The sequence below is a fragment of the Eurytemora carolleeae genome, unplaced genomic scaffold (genome assembly GCF_000591075.1).
Source record: "Eurytemora carolleeae unplaced genomic scaffold, Eaff_2.0 scaffold561, whole genome shotgun sequence".
Taxonomy (NCBI): Eukaryota; Metazoa; Arthropoda; class Copepoda; order Calanoida; family Temoridae; genus Eurytemora; species Eurytemora carolleeae.
This window is the reverse complement of record NW_019396938.1, coordinates 18,033-37,885: the sequence shown is the minus strand read 5'-3', so window position 1 is coordinate 37,885 and position 19,853 is coordinate 18,033. Positions and strand designations below refer to the sequence as shown.

General features: G+C 31.1%; 1 protein-coding gene across 3 annotated transcripts in view; it reads left to right on the top strand.

Annotated features, from left to right (window-relative positions):
- LOC111710334 (endophilin-B2) overlaps positions 1-19,442 on the top strand; it is a gene marked incomplete in the record, with an annotated part of 21,672 nt that extends 2,230 nt beyond the window's left edge. For 2 of the 3 annotated variants that reach the window (XM_023484398.1, XM_023484395.1), the window contains 12 exon segments: positions 1,954-2,064; positions 2,395-2,460; positions 3,385-3,427; positions 4,827-4,907; positions 7,302-7,337; positions 12,098-12,142; positions 12,888-12,974; positions 14,366-14,424; positions 17,056-17,123; positions 17,707-17,753; positions 18,627-18,709; positions 19,012-19,442. In XM_023484398.1, the coding sequence (XP_023340166.1) occupies positions 1,954-2,064; positions 2,395-2,460; positions 3,385-3,427; positions 4,827-4,907; positions 7,302-7,337; positions 12,098-12,142; positions 12,888-12,974; positions 14,366-14,424; positions 17,056-17,123; positions 17,707-17,753; positions 18,627-18,709; positions 19,012-19,036 (751 nt within the window). 3 annotated transcript variants of the gene reach the window in all.
- Positions 19,443-19,853: the final 411 nt, after the last annotated feature.

Here is a 19,853-nt window from a genome sequence, read left to right as displayed (position 1 = left end):
AGCACCGAGGGAAACTTGTTGAGCGAGGATTTTTTTCAAGGAATTAGGTTTTAAACTGAGTATTTTAAGCGCTCAAGATATAAAATTACTCTTAAAATAATGTAAAAATATTGCCAGACATAAAAAATATTTGCATAAAAAAGAATTAGGTCGAGGATTTTAGAAAAATAAATCTTATCAAATACTATCATTTAGGGGTGTGCAATTTTGTGAACATTTTCTTAAATCATTTTACAGAAGCAAAATTGTATTCTACTTCGAATTTAAATGCATCATATTAAAATGAATTTTTTTACAAAAAGTGGCTCCCTCAGATTAGACTTAAAGATAGAAAATGTAAGAAAATAACTAAATATATGAAATTCAAATTTTTAAAAGCATTTTAAAATGGATATCAATACATTCTGCGTAAAAACCGTAGTTCATAAAATTCCAAGAGTTCAAAAATATTAAAAAATTGGACGAGCTATGTCAAAAATAGTTTTTTCTCTTTCTAAATCTTTTTAGTACTCAAAAAATATGTTTTTTGCTTTAAATCGGTCAATTTGCAATATTTTTATATTCTGTATTTTCATTTAAATTCAGGAAAACAACCCAGTTTCAAGAATACCCATTTATTTAATATCTGTTTAAAGGGAGTGTTTAAGATTAAAACCTTTATCTGTATTAATGTGTTTTTTTTACATTTTTTATCATTACAACCCATTTCAGGGAACCAATTCTGGGAACCATTTCAGGGAACCATTTCTGATTATTGTAAACATTTTATTTTTAAACCATGCAGCCAATAAGAATTCCAAGTAGAATACAACATTAGTAAAAATTATGAAAAATGTCAGAAATTGTTTTGATGTCGCTGTAATGTTTCTAAAAACTAAATTGTGTTTCAATGCTGAAATCATGATAAATCCAATTTTTTAAATTGGAAATTTTAATTACTGACAGCGTTGGTTAATGCTTAAAATCTACAGTAAACTTTTAAGTTGGTCTCCAGAAAAGGGGGGGTTAAAAGATACTCTTGACCCCCCCCTCCTCTTTTTCACGGGGGGGGGGTCTTCGATCCCTTGACCCCACCCCCCTATATCCGCGCCTGCAAATGGAGGATATGAAAGTAGAATTTGAGGTTATTAAGTACAAACAACATTATATTTAGAAAATGCTGACTAAAAAAACTAACTCAGTTTTTTTTCTTTCCAATAATAATAATCTTAATATAAGAGAAAATAAAAGTCACTTAAGATTACGTCTACGGACCCTCAAAGGCAAAATCCTAAACAAAATAATTTTATTTAATTCATTAAAGAGACTGTAAGCGTATTTTAAAGTGACCATCTGTACAAAGATGGCAATGCTTGATTTACAACGTTACTTTTTAAAGTTTTGTCTGATCAAGCATGAATTGCATGAAAAATTATCAGAATTAAACATTTGAGTTAGGAAAGCGCAACGAGGTTATAGTGTATAGAGTGATAATGTACGCTAATCAACGAGGTTATAGTGTATAGAGTGATGATGTACGCTAATCAACGAGGTTATAGTGTATAGAGTGATGATGTACGCTAATCCTTTACTATTCTTATAGGCCATAAACTATACCGAGAGCGTACCTATAGTATTCAATATTAGTACACAGTTGTAAGTGTACATTACAGCTAGCTGAGCACACAGGTAGAGTACTATCATCCCCCCTGGGATAACGACGTTATCTTCTACATTTTTGTATCAGAAAGGTTTCAAGGGTACCATTGCGAATCGGGCATTGACATCTTAACATTAAGGGTCACTAAAAATTACCCTTTAATCATATATTTTGATCCTGAATCCCGTATCTGATCCTGAATCCTGTATCTGATCCTGAATCCCGTATCTGATCCTGAATCCCGTATCTGATCCTGAATCCCGTATCTGATCCTGAATCCCGTATCTGATCCTGAATCCCGTCTGTATTTCCAGGTTGACAAACCTCGAGTACTTGGGGAATGATATGATTGAGGCTGGGAATGAGTTTGGAGTGAGTACTCCCTATGGAGCTGCCCTGGTTCGTGTCGGTCAAACCCAGCAGAGGTAACCCCCTCCCCCCGCTCTGAAACAGCTCCCCCCTTTTAGGACTAATCTATTTTTACCTTTACTCGTGCTAGCTGCCGAAAAGTCGGCCCGGTTGATAATTTTTGATAATTTTTGCTGGTTTTTAATAATTTTTAATAGTTTTCAATAATTTCTAATAGTTTTCAATAATTTTTAATATTTTTTGATAATTTTTGATAATTTTTGTTAATTTGTAATTGTTTTTGATATTTTTTTATGGTTTTTGATGATTTCTGATGGTTTTTGATCATCTTTTTATAATTTTTGATAATTTTGGACAATCTGAAATATTTTTTGTTTTTTATTAAGGTTGGGTCAGATTGAGAAGGATTATATATCCTCGGGTAACGAAGGGATGATTGCTCCTTTACAAAGGTATTCTTTCTTTCTAAGGGAATGCTCACGACAAAAAGTAGTATTGAAGGGAGCTCAGGAAGTATAATTCCTATAAAATTCTCTTTTACATTCTTGTATTAGGTCAGTTTCATTCAAATCCTCTTTCAGTTCATTTTGAGTGTTAGCAAAAAAAACGGTAGAAAACTGTGCACTGATTGTCGTCTTCTTTCTTTCTTTTCTAGAAGGGTTAAGGGGAATATACTGTCGTGTTTCTTCTACCTTAACATCCTTGTTCCAACTGTCCAGTAATGTCTAACCTAATCAGGGTTTATTAACGAGCTTGGTAATTTTTCAGAACCATTTGAGATTGCAACGGCGGTAGGATCTATCATTCTATTTGACTAATCTGACTATTCTAATCTTATAATCGAAATAAGTGCCCGGCATTTGAAAAAAATCGAGTGTTTTTAGCCAGATGTTACCCCCAAGGTACCCATGGGTGCCCTCAACAAATTTCAGCCAATTTGGTCCAGCCGTTTGGCCAGCTATAGCTTTACATATATATATATATATGAGCGAAGATTTTATTATTTAGATATAGAGATCCACATGAAAATTAGCGTCAAAGTCTAACAAACAAGGGTGTTATATGTGTTGAACCATGATAATTTCCTCCCATTGTTTCTACAGCAGAAATGTGCACTTTTGTAGATTACCCACACTTGAAGAAAATTATTTATAAAGAAAAGATGATTATAAATTTAAACATTCATTCTAGAAGCTCAATTACAATTTACAAAGTATAAAATCCTTGGCGATTAGTCCACTGTTTTTTAGTTATCACTGTAAAACATGGTACACAGCTTGTAATCTTGCTATTTCTATTATCACAACCCAATAATCCATTAAATACAAGCAATGCCAAGAAGATTTGGACGTGGTTACTTTAATCTCAATCTTTAGGTTTTTGGACGGAGAAATGAAAAATATTATGAGAGAGAGAAAGGTAATTGTATTTCCTTTATTTTTCAGCTGTTTGTTCTCATGAGGAAAGTTAAAAAGTATTATCGTAAATAGTTAAATTTTGATTAGCTTGATTAACATTTATTTCAAGATCTTGGTCAAAATAAATTTTCTGGATCTTGATAAAAATGAAGGTCAAGATTACAGTCAAGATTAAGATAAAGATTATAGATAATGATTTGATCTATCTGCTAGATATTGCCAAGGTCAAGATCAAGATTAAGGATAATGATCTGATCTATCTGCTAGATCAAGGTCAAGATCAAGATCAAGATTAAGGTCAAGGTTAAAGATAATGATCTGATCTATCTGCTAGATCAAGGTCAAGATCAAGATCAAGATTAAGATCAAGGTTAAAGATAATGATCTGATCTATCTGCTAGATCAAGGTCAAGATCAAGATCAAGATTAAGATCAAGGTTAAAGATAATGATCTGATCTATCTGCTAGATCAAGGTCAAGATCAAGATCAAGATTAAGATCAAGGTTAAAGATAATGATCTGATCTATCTGCTAGATCAAGGTCAAGATCAAGATCAAGATTAAGATCAAGGTTAAAGATAATGATCTGATCTATCTGCTAGATCAAGGTCAAGATCAAGATCAAGATTAAGATCAAGGTTAAAGATAATGATCTGATCTATCTGCTAGATCAAGGTCAAGATCAAGATCAAGATTAAGATCAAGGTTAAAGATAATGATCTGATCTATCTGCTAGATCAAGGTCAAGATCAAGATCAAGATTAAGATCAAGGTTAAAGATAATGATCTGATCTATCTGCTAGATCAAGGTCAAGATCAAGGTTAAAGATAATGATCTGATTTATCTGCTAGATCAAGGTCAAGATCAAGATCAAGATTAAGATCAAGGTTAAAGATAATGATCTGATCTATCTGCTAGATCAAGGTCAAGATCAAGATCAAAATGAAGATCAAGGTTAAAGGATAATGATCTGATCTATCTGCTAGATCAAGATCAAGATCAAGATTACGGATATTGATCTGATCTATCTGCTAGATTAAGGTCAAGATCAAGATCAAGGTTAAGGATAATGATCTGATCTATCTGCTAGATATTGTCAAGATCAAAATCAAGATTAAGGATAATGATCTGGTCTATCTGCTAAATCAAGGTCAAGATCAAGATCGAGATTAAGATAAAGATTACGGATAATGATCTGATCTATCTGCTAGATCAAGGTCAAGATGAAGATCAAGATAAAGATCAAGGTTAAGGATAATGATCTAATCTATCTGCTAGATCAAGGTCAAGATGAAGATCAAGATAAAGATCAAGATTAAGGATAATGATCTGATCTATCTGCTAGATATTGTCAAGATCAAGATCAAGGTTAAGGATACTGATCTGATCTATCTGCTAGATCCTGGAGAATAAGAGACTGGATCTTGATGCGTGTAAAAACAAGGTCCGGAAGGCTAGAAGCATGGCAACACAACCCCAGGTTAGTGTCATCTTAGCATTTGCTATTTGCATTCAGTAATTAAAGGGACTGTAAACGTAATTTCAAGTGACCCTCCATGCAAAGATGGCAATACCCGAGAAACAACGGTATCCTTAAAAGCTATTTCTGATCAAGTATGATCAGATAAAGGTTTCAAGAGTATCGTTGTGAATAGGGCATTGTCATCTTTACAGGAGGGTCACTTGAAATTACGCTTACAGACCCTTCAGTTCGGAAATCAGTTTGGAAATTAGTTTGAAAATCAGTTAGGAAATCAGTTCGGAAATCAGTTTGGAAATCAGTTTGGAAATCAGTTTGGAAATCAGTGTTTTTTGTCAGTCAGTAACCATCGTGTGTTGATCAGTTAGTAATGCAATGGGAATCAAGGTTGTATAATAAGGTTGGTTACTCTCGATGCGCTCCAATGTACGGAAAATGTCGTCTTCTCTGAAAGATAGATAAATAAAATATTTGACGTCACTATCGCCTCTATAATCAGTGACGTCATATAAGGTTTTTATCATGGAGCGCTTCGAGTGTGACCAACCTTATAATACAACATCACTGGGAAAAGTGATTCGCTAGTCGCCACTTGACAAATGGTGGTTAAGGGTTAACAATCTTCAGTTTAATTTACAGTCAGTAGTTGAATAACGATAATCGGAGCTTTTAACGGTTGGCAGTCAATAGTTAATGGTGGACAGTCGTGAGTGTGTCTGTGAATCAGTGTGTTTGTGTCTGTGAATCAGTGTGTGTGTTCGTAAAGTAGTGTTTGTGTTTGTGAATCAGTGTTCATGTTTGTGAATCAGTGTGTTTCTGTCTGTGAATTTGTGTGTTTGTGTCTGTGAATCAGTGTGTTTGTGTCCGTGAATTAGTGTTTGTGTCTGTGAATCAGTGTGAGTGTTTGTGTCTTTGAATCAGTGTGTTAGTGTCTTTGAATCAGTGTTTGTGTTAGTGCCTGTAAATCAGTTTGTGTGTGTCTGTGAATCAGTGTGTGTGTATTTGTGAATAAGAACAATGATTAATCAAGTCCTATTTGTTGTCTGCTGCCAGCAAACCTAACATTTATTTCATTTCTGGGGATAAGAGGGATTCTAGTTTGCAAACGTAATTTCAAATGACCCTTCATCTATAGAGTAGCATAATCTCTGTTTAACTATCAACGGCGGAGAAATCCGTGTTTTTTGCACACATTGTGTGAAAGTTTACAGGTAACTCGAGTGTACACTAGTGTACATTGTGAACTCACTCACGCAGCTAACTTATTTAGACAATCCACTCTACAAATGGAGAGTCACAAGAAATTACGTCTACAGTCCCTTTAAACATGAATAAAATTACGAATTACTTTGATTGATTTAAGAATAGTGTGGCCTACCATAAACATGACATTTAAAGGGACTGTAAGCCTAATTTCAAGTAACCCTCAATGTAAAGATGACAATGCCCGATTTACAACTGTACCTTTGAAACCATAATCTTATCAGAATTGTGGAAAAGTGTTCAGTTCTGATAATTTTTCAATTGGTTCTTACAAGCAAGAAATGCGCAAGTCGCTTTTGTAGAGCAACCATGCAATTGAAAATAATATGTTTTCTAAACTACAAACATTGATATCTAATTCATACTATTCTATCATATCTATTCATAAATCAGGCATTGTTAACTTTGCATAGAGGCTCACTTGAAATTACGCTCACAGTCCCTTTAAGTTTAATACACTACAGTATGTCCAACAGAAGTACTTGTAAACTATATTCTTGGTCTTCCTGTCATGTAACATAGGACTGTATATTTTGCTTTTAGATTTACATTTTACATTTTATTCTGATAAATTTGATAATCTAAACTTTATCTTTTGTTATCTAACAACTTGTCAGGTTACTTAGTAGGCCTATAGTTGTCTTGTAAGGTTATTAACAAAATTATTTGTTAAAAAATATCAAGAATAGGATGATTGATTGATTGAAGTACTCTTTATTTCAAAAGTAATGAAAACGCACTGTTTTCGATTTTAAAGTAGAAGTTATTGAGACTAAATTATGATAAATTCATGTATTAATGGATTAAATGATTGATTAATTAATTGATTGGTTGATTGATTGGTTGACTGGCTGACTGACTGACTGACTGACTGACTGACTGACTGACTGACCTAATGACTGATTGACTGACTTATGTCCGACTGACTAACTGGAGTGATTGATTGATTGATTGATTGACGGATTGATTTATGAATGGATTGATGGGTGAGTGGTTGATTGATTTACTGACTGACAGATGACTTATTTATTGACAGACTGACTGATTTTGATTGATTGATTGATGATTAATTGATTGATTGATTGATTAGTTGATTGATTTATTGATTTATTGATTGATTGATTATTGTAGAAGGAGGGTGTAGACCCCAGGGCTGTACTAGATCAGGTTAAAACTGCTTGTGTTAAATCAATAGAACAGTGGTGTACACTGTACATTGTCCTCAAAGTTATTTCTGGAAATTTCTTAGCTCAAAAATAGCGGACCCCCCCCCCCTCTCTCTACAACTCCCTACAACCCCCATCGGTTATCAAAATAAATACTTGTGCTTGGCCCAGAAGTTTAATACCCTAGCTTACATGGCCGCAGTGCTCGGCCCAGAAATTTACTACCCTAACTTTATCAATAATAGTAAAAAAAAATAATTGATTTAGGGTCATTAAATATTTTATAAAATATGTGAGAGGTTCCGTGATTTAGAGTATAATAAACTTGAAAGGAGGGGGGGGGGGAATTTCCCGAGCTATGAATTCTTCTGTGAATTGTACCAATGTAACAGTGCATGAACTTTACAGTGTACTGTACAGTGTACATCCCTAGCGTAGAGTCTAACCTGTACTTTAGTCTGTAGCAGTTAGACCCATTTTCTTTTATTCAAGACAGTTTGTTTGATTTCTGTAATAAGGAATTAGGACAAAACTAGCACAATATGGTACAAAGCAGTAAAACTGCATTGAATTGAATTTCATCATAAAATTGTATCATTTGCATCATGCACATAAACCACCTACTACAACATCTTTAAACCCCAAACCCTTGCATGCATATTTGATCAGCACCTTTTTAGTTCGATCCTTGATCACAGATCCTTGATAACAGATCCTTGATCANCAATATCTAGAATTATCTAGATTATCTACCAATATCTAGAATTATCTAGATTATCTACCAATATCTAGAATTATCTAGATTATCTACCAATATCTAGAATTATCTAGATTATCTACCAATATCTAGAATTATCTAGATTATCTACCAATATCTAGAATTATCTAGATTATCTACCAATATCTAGAATTATCTAGATTATCTACCAATATCTAGAATTATCTAGATTATCTACCAATATCTAGAATTATCTAGATTATCTACCAATATCTAGAATTATCTAGATTATCTACCAATATCTAGAATTATCTAGATTATCTACCAATATCTAGAATTATCTAGATTATCTACCAATATCTAGAATTATCTAGATTATCTACCAATATCTAGAATTATCTAGATTATCTACCAATATCTAGAATTATCTAGATTATCTACCAATATCTAGAATTATCTAGATTATCTACCAATATCTAGAATTATCTAGATTATCTACCAATATCTAGAATTATCTAGATTATCTACCAATATCTAGAATTATCTAGATTATCTACCAATATCTAGAATTATCTAGATTATCTACCAATATCTAGAATTATCTAGATTATCTACCAATATCTAGAATTATCTAGATTATCTACCAATATCTAGAATTATCTAGATTATCTACCAATATCTAGAATTATCTAGATTATCTACCAATATCTAGAATTATCTAGATTATCTACCAATATCTAGAATTATCTAGATTATCTACCAATATCTAGAATTATCTAGATTATCTACCAATATCTAGAATTATCTAGATTATCTACCAATATCTAGAATTATCTAGATTATCTACCAATATCTAGAATTATCTAGATTATCTACCAATATCTAGAATTATCTAGATTATCTACCAATATCTACAATTATCTAGACTATCTACCAATATCTACAATTATCTAGACTATCTACCAATATCTACAATTATCTTCTAAATGTTAAAAGTGAAAACATCAATAAAACACTAAATGAAGATGTATGTGAGGTTTCATTTGAATAAATCTATTCAAATTGAGTGCTCAGGTAACTCCAGCTGCTCTCTAAACGATTAACCACCCTACCCTTAAACATTGGAAATCTGAGAGAATAAAAAATCGCAGTTCGATTCACAATGGTACCCTTAGAAGCTTTTTCCGATTTAGAATGTATTAGATATCCATGTTTCTTTGTTTTAAACCTAGTTAGATTTAGATTAAGGGTGTTTGAAATATTAAAATATGCATAAAATATTGATATTTAAAGTTAATTGCTTGATGTCAATGGTTCAAAAGTTTTTTTACAATTGTAAATGAGAACGTAATTAAAAAATGGAAATTTAGCAAAATTGATTTATTTTTATTTTTATTTTTATTTATTTAATTAAATTACCTTATCCAAAAATAAATTATTAAAGTTTAAAAAAATTTAATTAAATTAAAATATAAAAGATTGTGGGGGGGAGGGGGGCGGTGCAACTTTCATAAAATGTTTATTTACAAATCTTTTGAAAGTTTGAGAAACTTCTAAACTTTATCATTTTAACTATATTATAGATGAGCTAAACTTTCTCTTTTGATGTCAACGAGAAATTTTATTTTTTTGGAAAAATGTTTTTGATTTCAATTTCCAATTAAAAATACTTTTTAAAACTGATATATATGTATTTATATTGAATCTTGTTGAGTGGTTTTAGAATTTGAAGAAACATGATTAAATTTCGGCATCAACGTTTTTTTCTTGTCAACATTATTAGAAACATGTAAAAATTAACAAAATGTTAAAAATATATCATACTGAACGATAGTATTCAAAAATATTTATTTTTTATAAATTATTCGTTATAACTACTGACCCTTTATAATTTATACATACAGGGTGAGTCAAAAAAATTGTCCTTTTTTGTGCAACTCTCCTGTATGTTATTTTTTACTATTTTTTGGAATTTCTTTTTTTTTTGGTACTCTCTCTCAACATCTAAAGTTCAAAAAAACAAAAATGTGTATATCTATATATGTATATATTTCTATCAAATTGTAAAATTTTGTAAATATTTAATCACAGAAAAATCGCAAAATTGTTATAAGAAAATTTGCAGTTTTCAGTTCCGGTTAATTTTTAAGGAAAAGTTGTTTTTCAGTGGCTCCACAGTTTTCAACTGAGCTGCGTATATTTATAACTTATAATATACTAAGATGAAAGGAACTAGAGGATTTAAAGAACTTTTCCTTAAAAATTAGACCAGAACTGATAACTACTGCGAATTTTCTAGTTACAATTTTGCAAATTTTCTGATATTCTGTGATTCAATCTTCACAAAATATTAGAATTTGATAGAAATATTATATACACATTTATGCTTTTCTAAACTTTTGATTTTTATAAGAGAAAAAAGTTTCGCGGATTTTTTTTATGACCATTGGAGTAAACTCGAAATTTTTGTTTTAAATATTGAAAAAATACTCCAGGTTGCACAAAAAAGGTACAATTTTGCATCAGACGCCGTTAATCACACTTTGTTTTGACTCACCCTGTGTATAGAGTCGATTCACAATGGTACACATATCTGAGTAAGTATGAGGAAAATATCGTCATTTTTCATTCTTTCCATCATTCATCCTTGATCAGACAAAAGTCTGATTGCCGAACTATGCATGGCCCTTTTTAAATGGAGGGTCACTTGAAATTACCTCTACAGTCCAGTTTGTTTTAAAAAAGTGGTTTATCTAAGTGGTCCATTTACAAGTTTTGAAAAATTGGAAAGTAACTAGTGAACCGCGTTTTAGAATTCTCAAGACTGAATTTAAAAATTAAATGATTTTTAAACCCAATATAGATTTTAGTTATTTTTTATGTGATTAAATTGAAACATTAGAAACCTTTCATTATTATTTTTTACTTTTTAAAAGGGACTGTAAGCGTAAAATTTAAGTGACCCTCCATGCAAAGATGGCAATGCAAGATTCACAATGGTACCCTTAAAACATTTATCTAATGAATAACGTAAAAAAATGTCGTTTTTGATTTGAGAATGTTGCTCCTGTAGTAGAAATGCACAAGTCACTTTTGTAGAGAATCAAATTAAAACAATCAGTTTTCAAAATTATAAACATTGATATCTATAATTCATACTATGACTAGAGAACGCTTTTAGGGGTACCGTTGTAAATCGGGCATTGCTATTTTGCAGGAGGGTCACTTAACATTACGCGTACAGTCCCTTTAATGCACCTCTTTGCACGAAGAATAGGTTTTTGTTTATAAATCAATTAATATTAAACTGCATTTATCAATGTATCAATTTATAAAAGCTTTAATGGATAATTTGATTGTTACTTGATTAACAGAGAATTATCAATCATATTTCGGGTTTATAAATTATGAAATATTTATTTATAACTACAGGATTTAAGGGGGGGGGGCGAACTTAATAATTGAATGGTAAACGCCACAACATATTTCATATTTCACTTTTTAAATCGCACAATTTTGTTATATTTTTTGCTGTTGTTATTTTTACGCTGCAAAATATATTTTGATATATATTTTATATATTTACTCCCCCCCCCCACCCCTCCCATCTCCCATTTCTAACTACTTTTTCCAGCATCTCGATAATTAACCGCATTATTGAGATTTTAGGAGAATTGCGGATTTCTCAACATTTAAAGATAGTAGAAGGTGGAATAGTTGATTTTTTGTTCGTAATTTGTCTTAATTTAAACAAAAAAACTCTAAAATTTTATTGACAATTTTTGTTGGAACTTAGTAGAAGACATTTTAAACCTAAACCTTTCCCTGGGGCCTTGTTATGTTCTGAACAAAGAAATGCATTTTTGCAAAAAACTTATAATTTTTTAATTCTTGGTTTCTATTATCATATTAATTATAATAAAGTTTGTTCTTCTCCAAAAAGTAGGTTACCAAAAATCGTATAAATTCAAAAGAAAGAAAAATTTGATGCATTATGTTATAATTTGAATTTTTTAAATTTTGAAATTTTAATTCTAATTCAGGCGGAAAATGAGCTGAGACTTTGCCAAGCTGAGTTTGATCGTCAGGTAGCTCATTCATTCATTCATTCATTCATTCACCCATTCATTCATTCATTTTTTCTCCCTTTAATTTTTTTACTCATTCATTCATATCTGTTATTCACTTATGTATACTATCCTTCATTTACTTATTCATTCTTTCATCTTATTAATCCTTCATTCATTCTCACTTTTTCTTTATTATTTTCCTTCATTAATTCATTCATCCGCTCATCATTTCATTCATTAATTTTTTCATTCATAAATACATCCATTTAATTATTCATTCTTTATAATTCATCATTTCTTCCTTCCTTCTAACCTTCATCACTCCTTTCATTCATTCACACCAGGGAGTAAGGAATAGAAGGGAAATACAACTGACGCGGCCCGCCCTACCATATGATTATACATGCATTGCAGACGGTACTCCATTTGTATAAGAAATATTCAGAATAGGTTATTGTATACGCGGTAATTGTACATCAGACAAATATTTCTTATTCAAATGAAGTACCGTCTGCAAAGCATGTATTGTATAATCATATTGTAGGGCGAACCACGTCAGTTCTATCTCCCTTCTATTTCATACTCCCTGATTCATACATTGACTGAATTGACTTATTCCTATCTCTCAAATACTTGCATTCATTCATTTTTGTTGTCCATCTGGGGCTTGTGGGACTGTGATTGTTTAGTCCCACATTTGCTTTGGTGAGCCATCCTCTTGTCCCTTTTCATACATGTGTCTAATCCATTGACTGATCTGTAGGCCGAGATCACGAGGCTCCTGATGGAGGGATTGTCCCAGACCCAGACAAACCATCTCAGACATCTTAAGGAGTTCGTTCAGGCACAGGTAGAGGGATATAAAGCAAATACTAGCAGGGACATAAAGCAAATACTAGCAGGGATATAAAGCAAATACTAGCAGGGACATAAAGTTAATACAGACCGGGATATGAAGTTAGTACAGGCAGGGATATAAAATAAATATAGACAGGGATATATATAAAGGAAATATAAACAGGGATATAAAGTTTAATATAGACAAGGGTATAAAGTAAATAAAGGCGCGCAGGGATAAAAATAAATGTAGGTAGGGACATAAATTAAATATAGGCAGGGATATAACGTGAATATAGACAGAGATATGATGTTATTACATGCAGGGATATAAAGGAGGGATATTAAGTAAATATAGGGAGGGAAATAAAGTAAATATAGGCAGGAATATAAAGTAAAAATAGACAGAAGTATAAAGTAAATATTATTTCTCTCAAAAGTGCATTAGGACAAATTTATTATTTATAACATAATTTAAATCTAGTTTTTAAAGAAACCTATTTCATCCAGTTAATGTTAATATTTATATAGGTTGCATTCGCAATATTGATTTTTTATAATAACATGCAGCAAACATGGTGGAAACATCATATTCTGTAAAAATGCAGTACGTTGTACATATTAATGATTTAATGTTGTTAACTTAGACATATTGAAATTATAATTGAAACATAATTAGCTTAAATCATGTGACATACTTAAATTACGCTATAAAACATGTGCGGAGATAGCTTAACTGCGTTATATCTATTCTCTCTAATCTTATGAATACGAACAACTGTGCGATAAATAAGTAATACGATGTTCTTAATCATGTAATGTAGATAACATCGTAGGCAATGTAACTACATCAATTCCTGTTAACTTTGTGACATAAGATATTAAATAAAGTTAGTTCTATAAAGTAACTCCATACTGTTTACTGCGTGAGAGTAGACCTGAACCCCTGAATTGTATTCAGGTCTATTGTCCCCTTTAGTTTGGATGGATATATATCTTGTTGATTGCTAGACTTGTGTCCTTGTGTGGCATTTAGAGCGGATCGTCCCTATCATTTGGGATCAACATACAGCTATTTTGATAGCTAGGCTTGTGTCCTGGTGTGGCATTTAGAGCGGATCGTCCGTTTCATTTGGGATCGACTTATAGCTTGTTGATAGATAGGCTTGTGTCCCTGTGAGACAATTAAAGCGGATCGTCCCAATCATTCAGAGCACTGTGTTAGTAACTGGATTTTGATAGCTCTATTTGTGTCCTTGTGTGGCATTGAGAGCCTAGAAATTCAGTACTGGTTGAGTTTGATAGCTGAATGACTACTGATCAGGATAGATTCGTTCGAGAACTTGTTATGTTGTAGGTGTTAACTACAAATATAACAATGATTATTTTCTACTTTTTTTTAAGGTTAACTATTACTCTGAGGCTCACACTACTATGCAAGAATTACACAGGGAACTCTCAGGGTAATATTTTTAAAATAATTTTTTTAACAATCTAGTTTTTAGAAAATGTGCATAGGAAAAATTCCCCGATTTTTGGTTGTTGGAAACAAATTTACGAAGTCCTAACCAATTCAAGTTTTTGGTATCTTTCATTTTTTTATGATATTATGCAAACCCTGACAGGAGACATAAGCCTGAACGAAGCAAAATCAATCGTTCACTAACGAACAATTTGGAAAATCGTTAAATATTAAATATTTTGTAATATTATTCGTTTCCAAGTTTAACAATTTTGCATCGAAAATATTATTATTATTAATTCTCTAAAAATGTCTCCCAATCTTAAAATTGAAAATAATTTCAGTTATACAATATACTTTGTTAAATATTAGTCGTGTTTTATAAAATGTTACAGTAAATTATAAGATGGATTATGATTTACGATTGTAGCGATTGTTATTATAATTTGTAAACAATCTCGGTTTTTGGTTGGTTTGTAAATATTAAAGAATAATGGTGTCAGTCATAGAAAGCACTGTTTGCTGTTGAATAAAACGTTGTCTCTGTTGTTCACAATTTGAAATTTAAAAGTTTCCCGCCAAATTTACTAGTAACATTAACCACGTGTGTACTGTATACTCTAACCTATTGCAAGCAGCACTATGGACGGGATTAAACCCGCAGAACCGGTTTTAATAACTTCAGAGTCTAATGGCACTGAAAATCATAATGGGGACCAGGTAAAAAGCCCGGGTAATTCAAACAATTTTTTTAAAAGTTGTTTTTAAATTGTGGATAATTAAAATAAAAATGGTTTTGTTTGTCATAAAAAGAAATAAGATTTTAACATTAAAAATAGTAAAATAGTAAAAATAAAGAATAAATCAACGTAAGTCTTAAATGACGACCTTCAATGTAGCAGTAAATTTTTACACAAAAACTATGTTAAACTTCCAATTTGAATCTTTTTTTGTAAATTTTAGTTTTTTTATATAACAATTGTCATACTTTAGGATATGAGCAACATAAACCTAGCCTCGCCACCAGCCATTTCCTTCCCTAAAAACGCGCACGTTTTTTAATTTTTCAAATTCATTTTCACTGCTTTCATTTTATTCCGTAGATTTATAAAGAGTTGTACTGTAACACACGTTATGTACTGTACTGTACTGTACTGTACTGTACTGTACTGTACTGTACTGTACTATTTATATAATTGTACACCAAGGAATCCATATATGAGTATTTTGAATAATAACCACAGAAAATAGAATATGCTTTGTCATCAAGTTAGAAAAAGCGTTCTTGCAAAAAACTTTGTCAGATTTCTCAGTTTGTTTTTGCAAGGTTGCAAAATGCAGGCTTTATTCTTCAGTTGTCAGATTCTTTCAAATGCAGGAAAAGCTTTTAAAATTTTAAATCTCAACTTATTAAATTTTTTAAATTCTTGTCAATATAATGGTTAACAGTTTTAAATAATTTTTTTTCTTAACAAATGTTTTTTTTTATATACTCATGGGTTATTTCTCCCCCCCCCCTTTTTCAATCTTTCATTCTTTTATTAGCATATTTATTCTGTTTTTGTTCTAAATTGATAACAAAGTATTAAAACCTATCAAATGTTTTTAAAAATATAAAAATTTAAAGTTCCCAATTTCTTTTGAAAAAACTATGAAATAAGATTCTAGTTTGTTAAAATCTAATTGCAATGGATAAAATACTGCAATTCCTGGTTCATTTGTTAAATCTATTAATCTGTATATATATTATATATAGAAGTATGCATACACTAATAGATCATGATAAGGCTTTGTTAAGAATTTCTAACGTTTAGCAACGATTTTCAAAATATCAGACAAATTGTTAGAATTTCTTAACATTATTCTGAGTAAAGTAGTTTTTTCAAGTATACTTAACTCAGCTAACGATCTGTTATGAACTCTGAACAAATTGTTCTAACACGTTATGAGATATTTCTAACATATTCTTAGAATGATATCTAGAAGTGGAGAATGTTGCTCAAGTGTAGTCTGGGTATTTGTTGTATTATGATAGCCTATAGTAATATCCAGTTGTTTTCACAAAACATAGAATTTCACGCTTAACTTTTAACGGGGACTGTAAGCGTAATTTTAAGTGACCTTGCAATTTTAGAGTGGCATGACCGATTCACAATGGTACCCTTTAACCTTCATCTGACCATATCCTTGTTTTTTCAACTGAAAATTTACAATTTTCAAGTTTGGATTGCGGATTTCTTCAGTTTAGGAAAGGGAAGGAATTGACATTAGTCATTATTCAACCCTTTTTTATTAAAAAAAAACGGCAACATCGTCCAATCCGAATTCTGTTGCGCGGATTCATGGGCTCGCAATTGCGCCCAAATAAACCCCAGTTGTATTGTATTGAGTTGGAAACCCTCGTTGTATTGTTGTCAGTAAATTTTATGTTTTGTGAATCTTTCTGTATTTAATGTTAAAGGTTGTTAGTTCTACAATTATAGAAACCTGTTCTTAAGGTTGGTTGTAAACATGATAAACCTGTTTAAGGTTGTTTGTAAACAATATAAATTATATATCTATTAGATTGTTAAACAGATTCCTTCCTGCACATAATGGTTTTTTTAAAGTTTTTTTTTTGTTTTTTTTTTAGTTTAACTCCCCCCTCCACCTCCCCCCTCCCACAAGATCTTAAACTTCAAAGAGGTCAAGTCCTGCTAGGTAAACAGGGGATTTTTTTCAACAAATATTTTTTAATTTTTCAAACCATAGATTTATTAAAATAACAGATAAGACGCTAGGTGTCGTCTTTTTAAGATTTAGGGATTTTTCTTTCACAATAACCCTGAGACAGAATCCCAAAGAAGTTACGCACAGTCGGCGTACAATTACAACACAGACTGTTACGTCGACAGCACATAACTCCTTTGGGCTTCTGCCTCAGGGTTATTGTGAACGAAAAACCCTTAAATCATGCAAAGACGACATCTAGTGTTCTATATGTTATTTTAATAAATCTATGATTCAAAACTTTCTTTTATCAATTATTTACTTTTTATATAATTTAATGAATTTCTTTTTAAGATTAAGACGCCAATTTTAAACTTTGTTAAAGCTTAATTTTTTAAATATTTTATTAAACCCTTTGAAAAATAATTTCACAATATTTGAAAGATTTTGTATTAATTTTTTACTGTTACAACTATTTTGGTTTTTAGAATTTTATTTTTCGGTTTGCAAAAATTTTTACATTATTACATTATCAATTTTATAATCGATGTTTCACAAAAATAATTTTTTTTAGATTATGACGCTAACGGACCTGATGAATTAAGCCTACTGGCGCATGAGGTATTTTAAATTTTTAAATATAAGAAATTAATATCTTTTATTAACATTATTGACGAATTTGGATATTCTAAAGTTAAAAAAAAAATATCTTAATTTTATGTATAGTTTTTTGTTTGTTTTAAGCATGTAGATTTATTAACAACAGAGATAGAACACTAGATGTCATATTTTCAAGATTTAAGGGGTTTTCCTTCACAATAACCATGAGGCAGAATTGCCCAAAGGAGTTACGCGTATGTTCTCTCTCTGTCTTGTAGTTATTCGCGGCAAGTGTGTAACTCCTTTGGGCTTCTGCCTTGCAGGATTATTGTGTCTAGTGTTCTATCTGTATTGTTAATTATAATCTTAGGTTTTAACTTATTAAGGTAATAATAAAAACTACAAAATCATGGAAAAAATGTCGTGTTTGCTGTTTTTTTTAACTTCTGATTAATAATTATGTATCTGATTAATAATCATGTAATTTCAAATTTCAAAAAAACATTGAGACCACCTTTCTAGAAATAGTTCAGTTGTAAATTACAAATATTCTGTACTTTTAAAGGGACTGTAAGCGTATTTTAAAGTGACCTTCCATTTATACAGATGCAGGTCCGATTCACAACGGTACCCTTTTAACCCTTGGTCCGAACAACGATGAGGTAGATATCTTCATTTGTATAGCTGAAAATTGAGACTCGAGGTTACAGTGTACACTGCACTCTCCGTGCTAGTGTACACTTGCGCGTTTTCATGGCACTTGATTTCCCACTATTTAAATCTTTAATCAAGCAAAGGTTTAAAGGGTATCGTTGTAAGTCGTACATGCCACTCTAAAAATGTATGGTCACTTGAAATTACGCTTACAGTCCCTATAATGTATCATTTCTTTAGGTTCTAAATGTGTACGAGCTGGATCCTGAAAGTGAAGATTTCCTGGTGGCAGAAAGAGGAACTAAAGTTGGTAAAATCCCAAGGTAAAACATTTTATCAAATGTTCAGCTAAATAAATTTAAAGGGACTGTAAGCGTAATTTAAAGGAACTGTTTTAAGGACCCTCCATGGAAAGATGACAATGCTCTATTCAAATTCACCTATGAAGCCAAAAAACCTCATATGTTTACAAACGGGCCTTGTTTTGAAGATTAAAATCAATTTTAAATTGTGGCTTTCATTTGAATTGCCATAATGCCATTCATTCAAGTTTGACAGAAATTAAACAATTCAATTTTAATTTCAAAGAAAATCTTATTATATATCTAATTATTTTGTGTTTCAGGGCCTATGTTAAAATAATCAGCTGATTAATCGGGATCAGCTGTTTCCTTCTCCCTCCTGGTCACCATTTTATTTATCTGTGATATTTTAGTTTAAAGATTTTGTATTTTAAGTTTAAAATTGCCTTTTTTTGTTTAGAAATTCGTTAATTTTTATTCCAGTATAAAGGCCCATTATAAAGTATAGATATTACCTTTAATCTAAGCTTAACTTAATAACCTAGAGCCTTAGGGAAACCCTTCATTTATTTTAAATCAACCAACATCAAATAAATATATTTTAATTTTGGAAAAATGTTCCAAAACAATTAGTTAACTGTTAACCAAAGTACAATTTTTCTGATTATAAACTGTTTCTTTGTGTGCATTATTATTCTATATGTTCTTTTATTTTATCATATAATAGTAATAAAGTATTTCCTCTTCTAATCTATATGTTTAGAAAAATTATTAATCCATACAACCATTCATAACCTTTTCGTTTTTCTTGATTAGAAATGGCGCCAAAAGGATTTTAAAAATTTCAAATGTTGCGCGGACTTAACAAATACAAATTACAGAATTTGTGTACAGTGAAAATCAGAAAACTGTGGAATAAAGACCTCAAGTTTTTTTTATGTTTCCACAACTCACAAAGCAAGAAGTTAAATACATAACTTAAAAATTGACTGAAATGAGATTGCTTACTCTTATGACAAATGCTGCTGTCTCCCGTTCATTGGACTACATAAAGCCATAAATTGAGTTGAAAAGAAGTCTTCCTATACCAGAGTTTTTAGGTCTCACTGGTCAAAAAAAAGAAATGTTGCATCTAAATGTATTTAACAATTTAAACAATTATAGA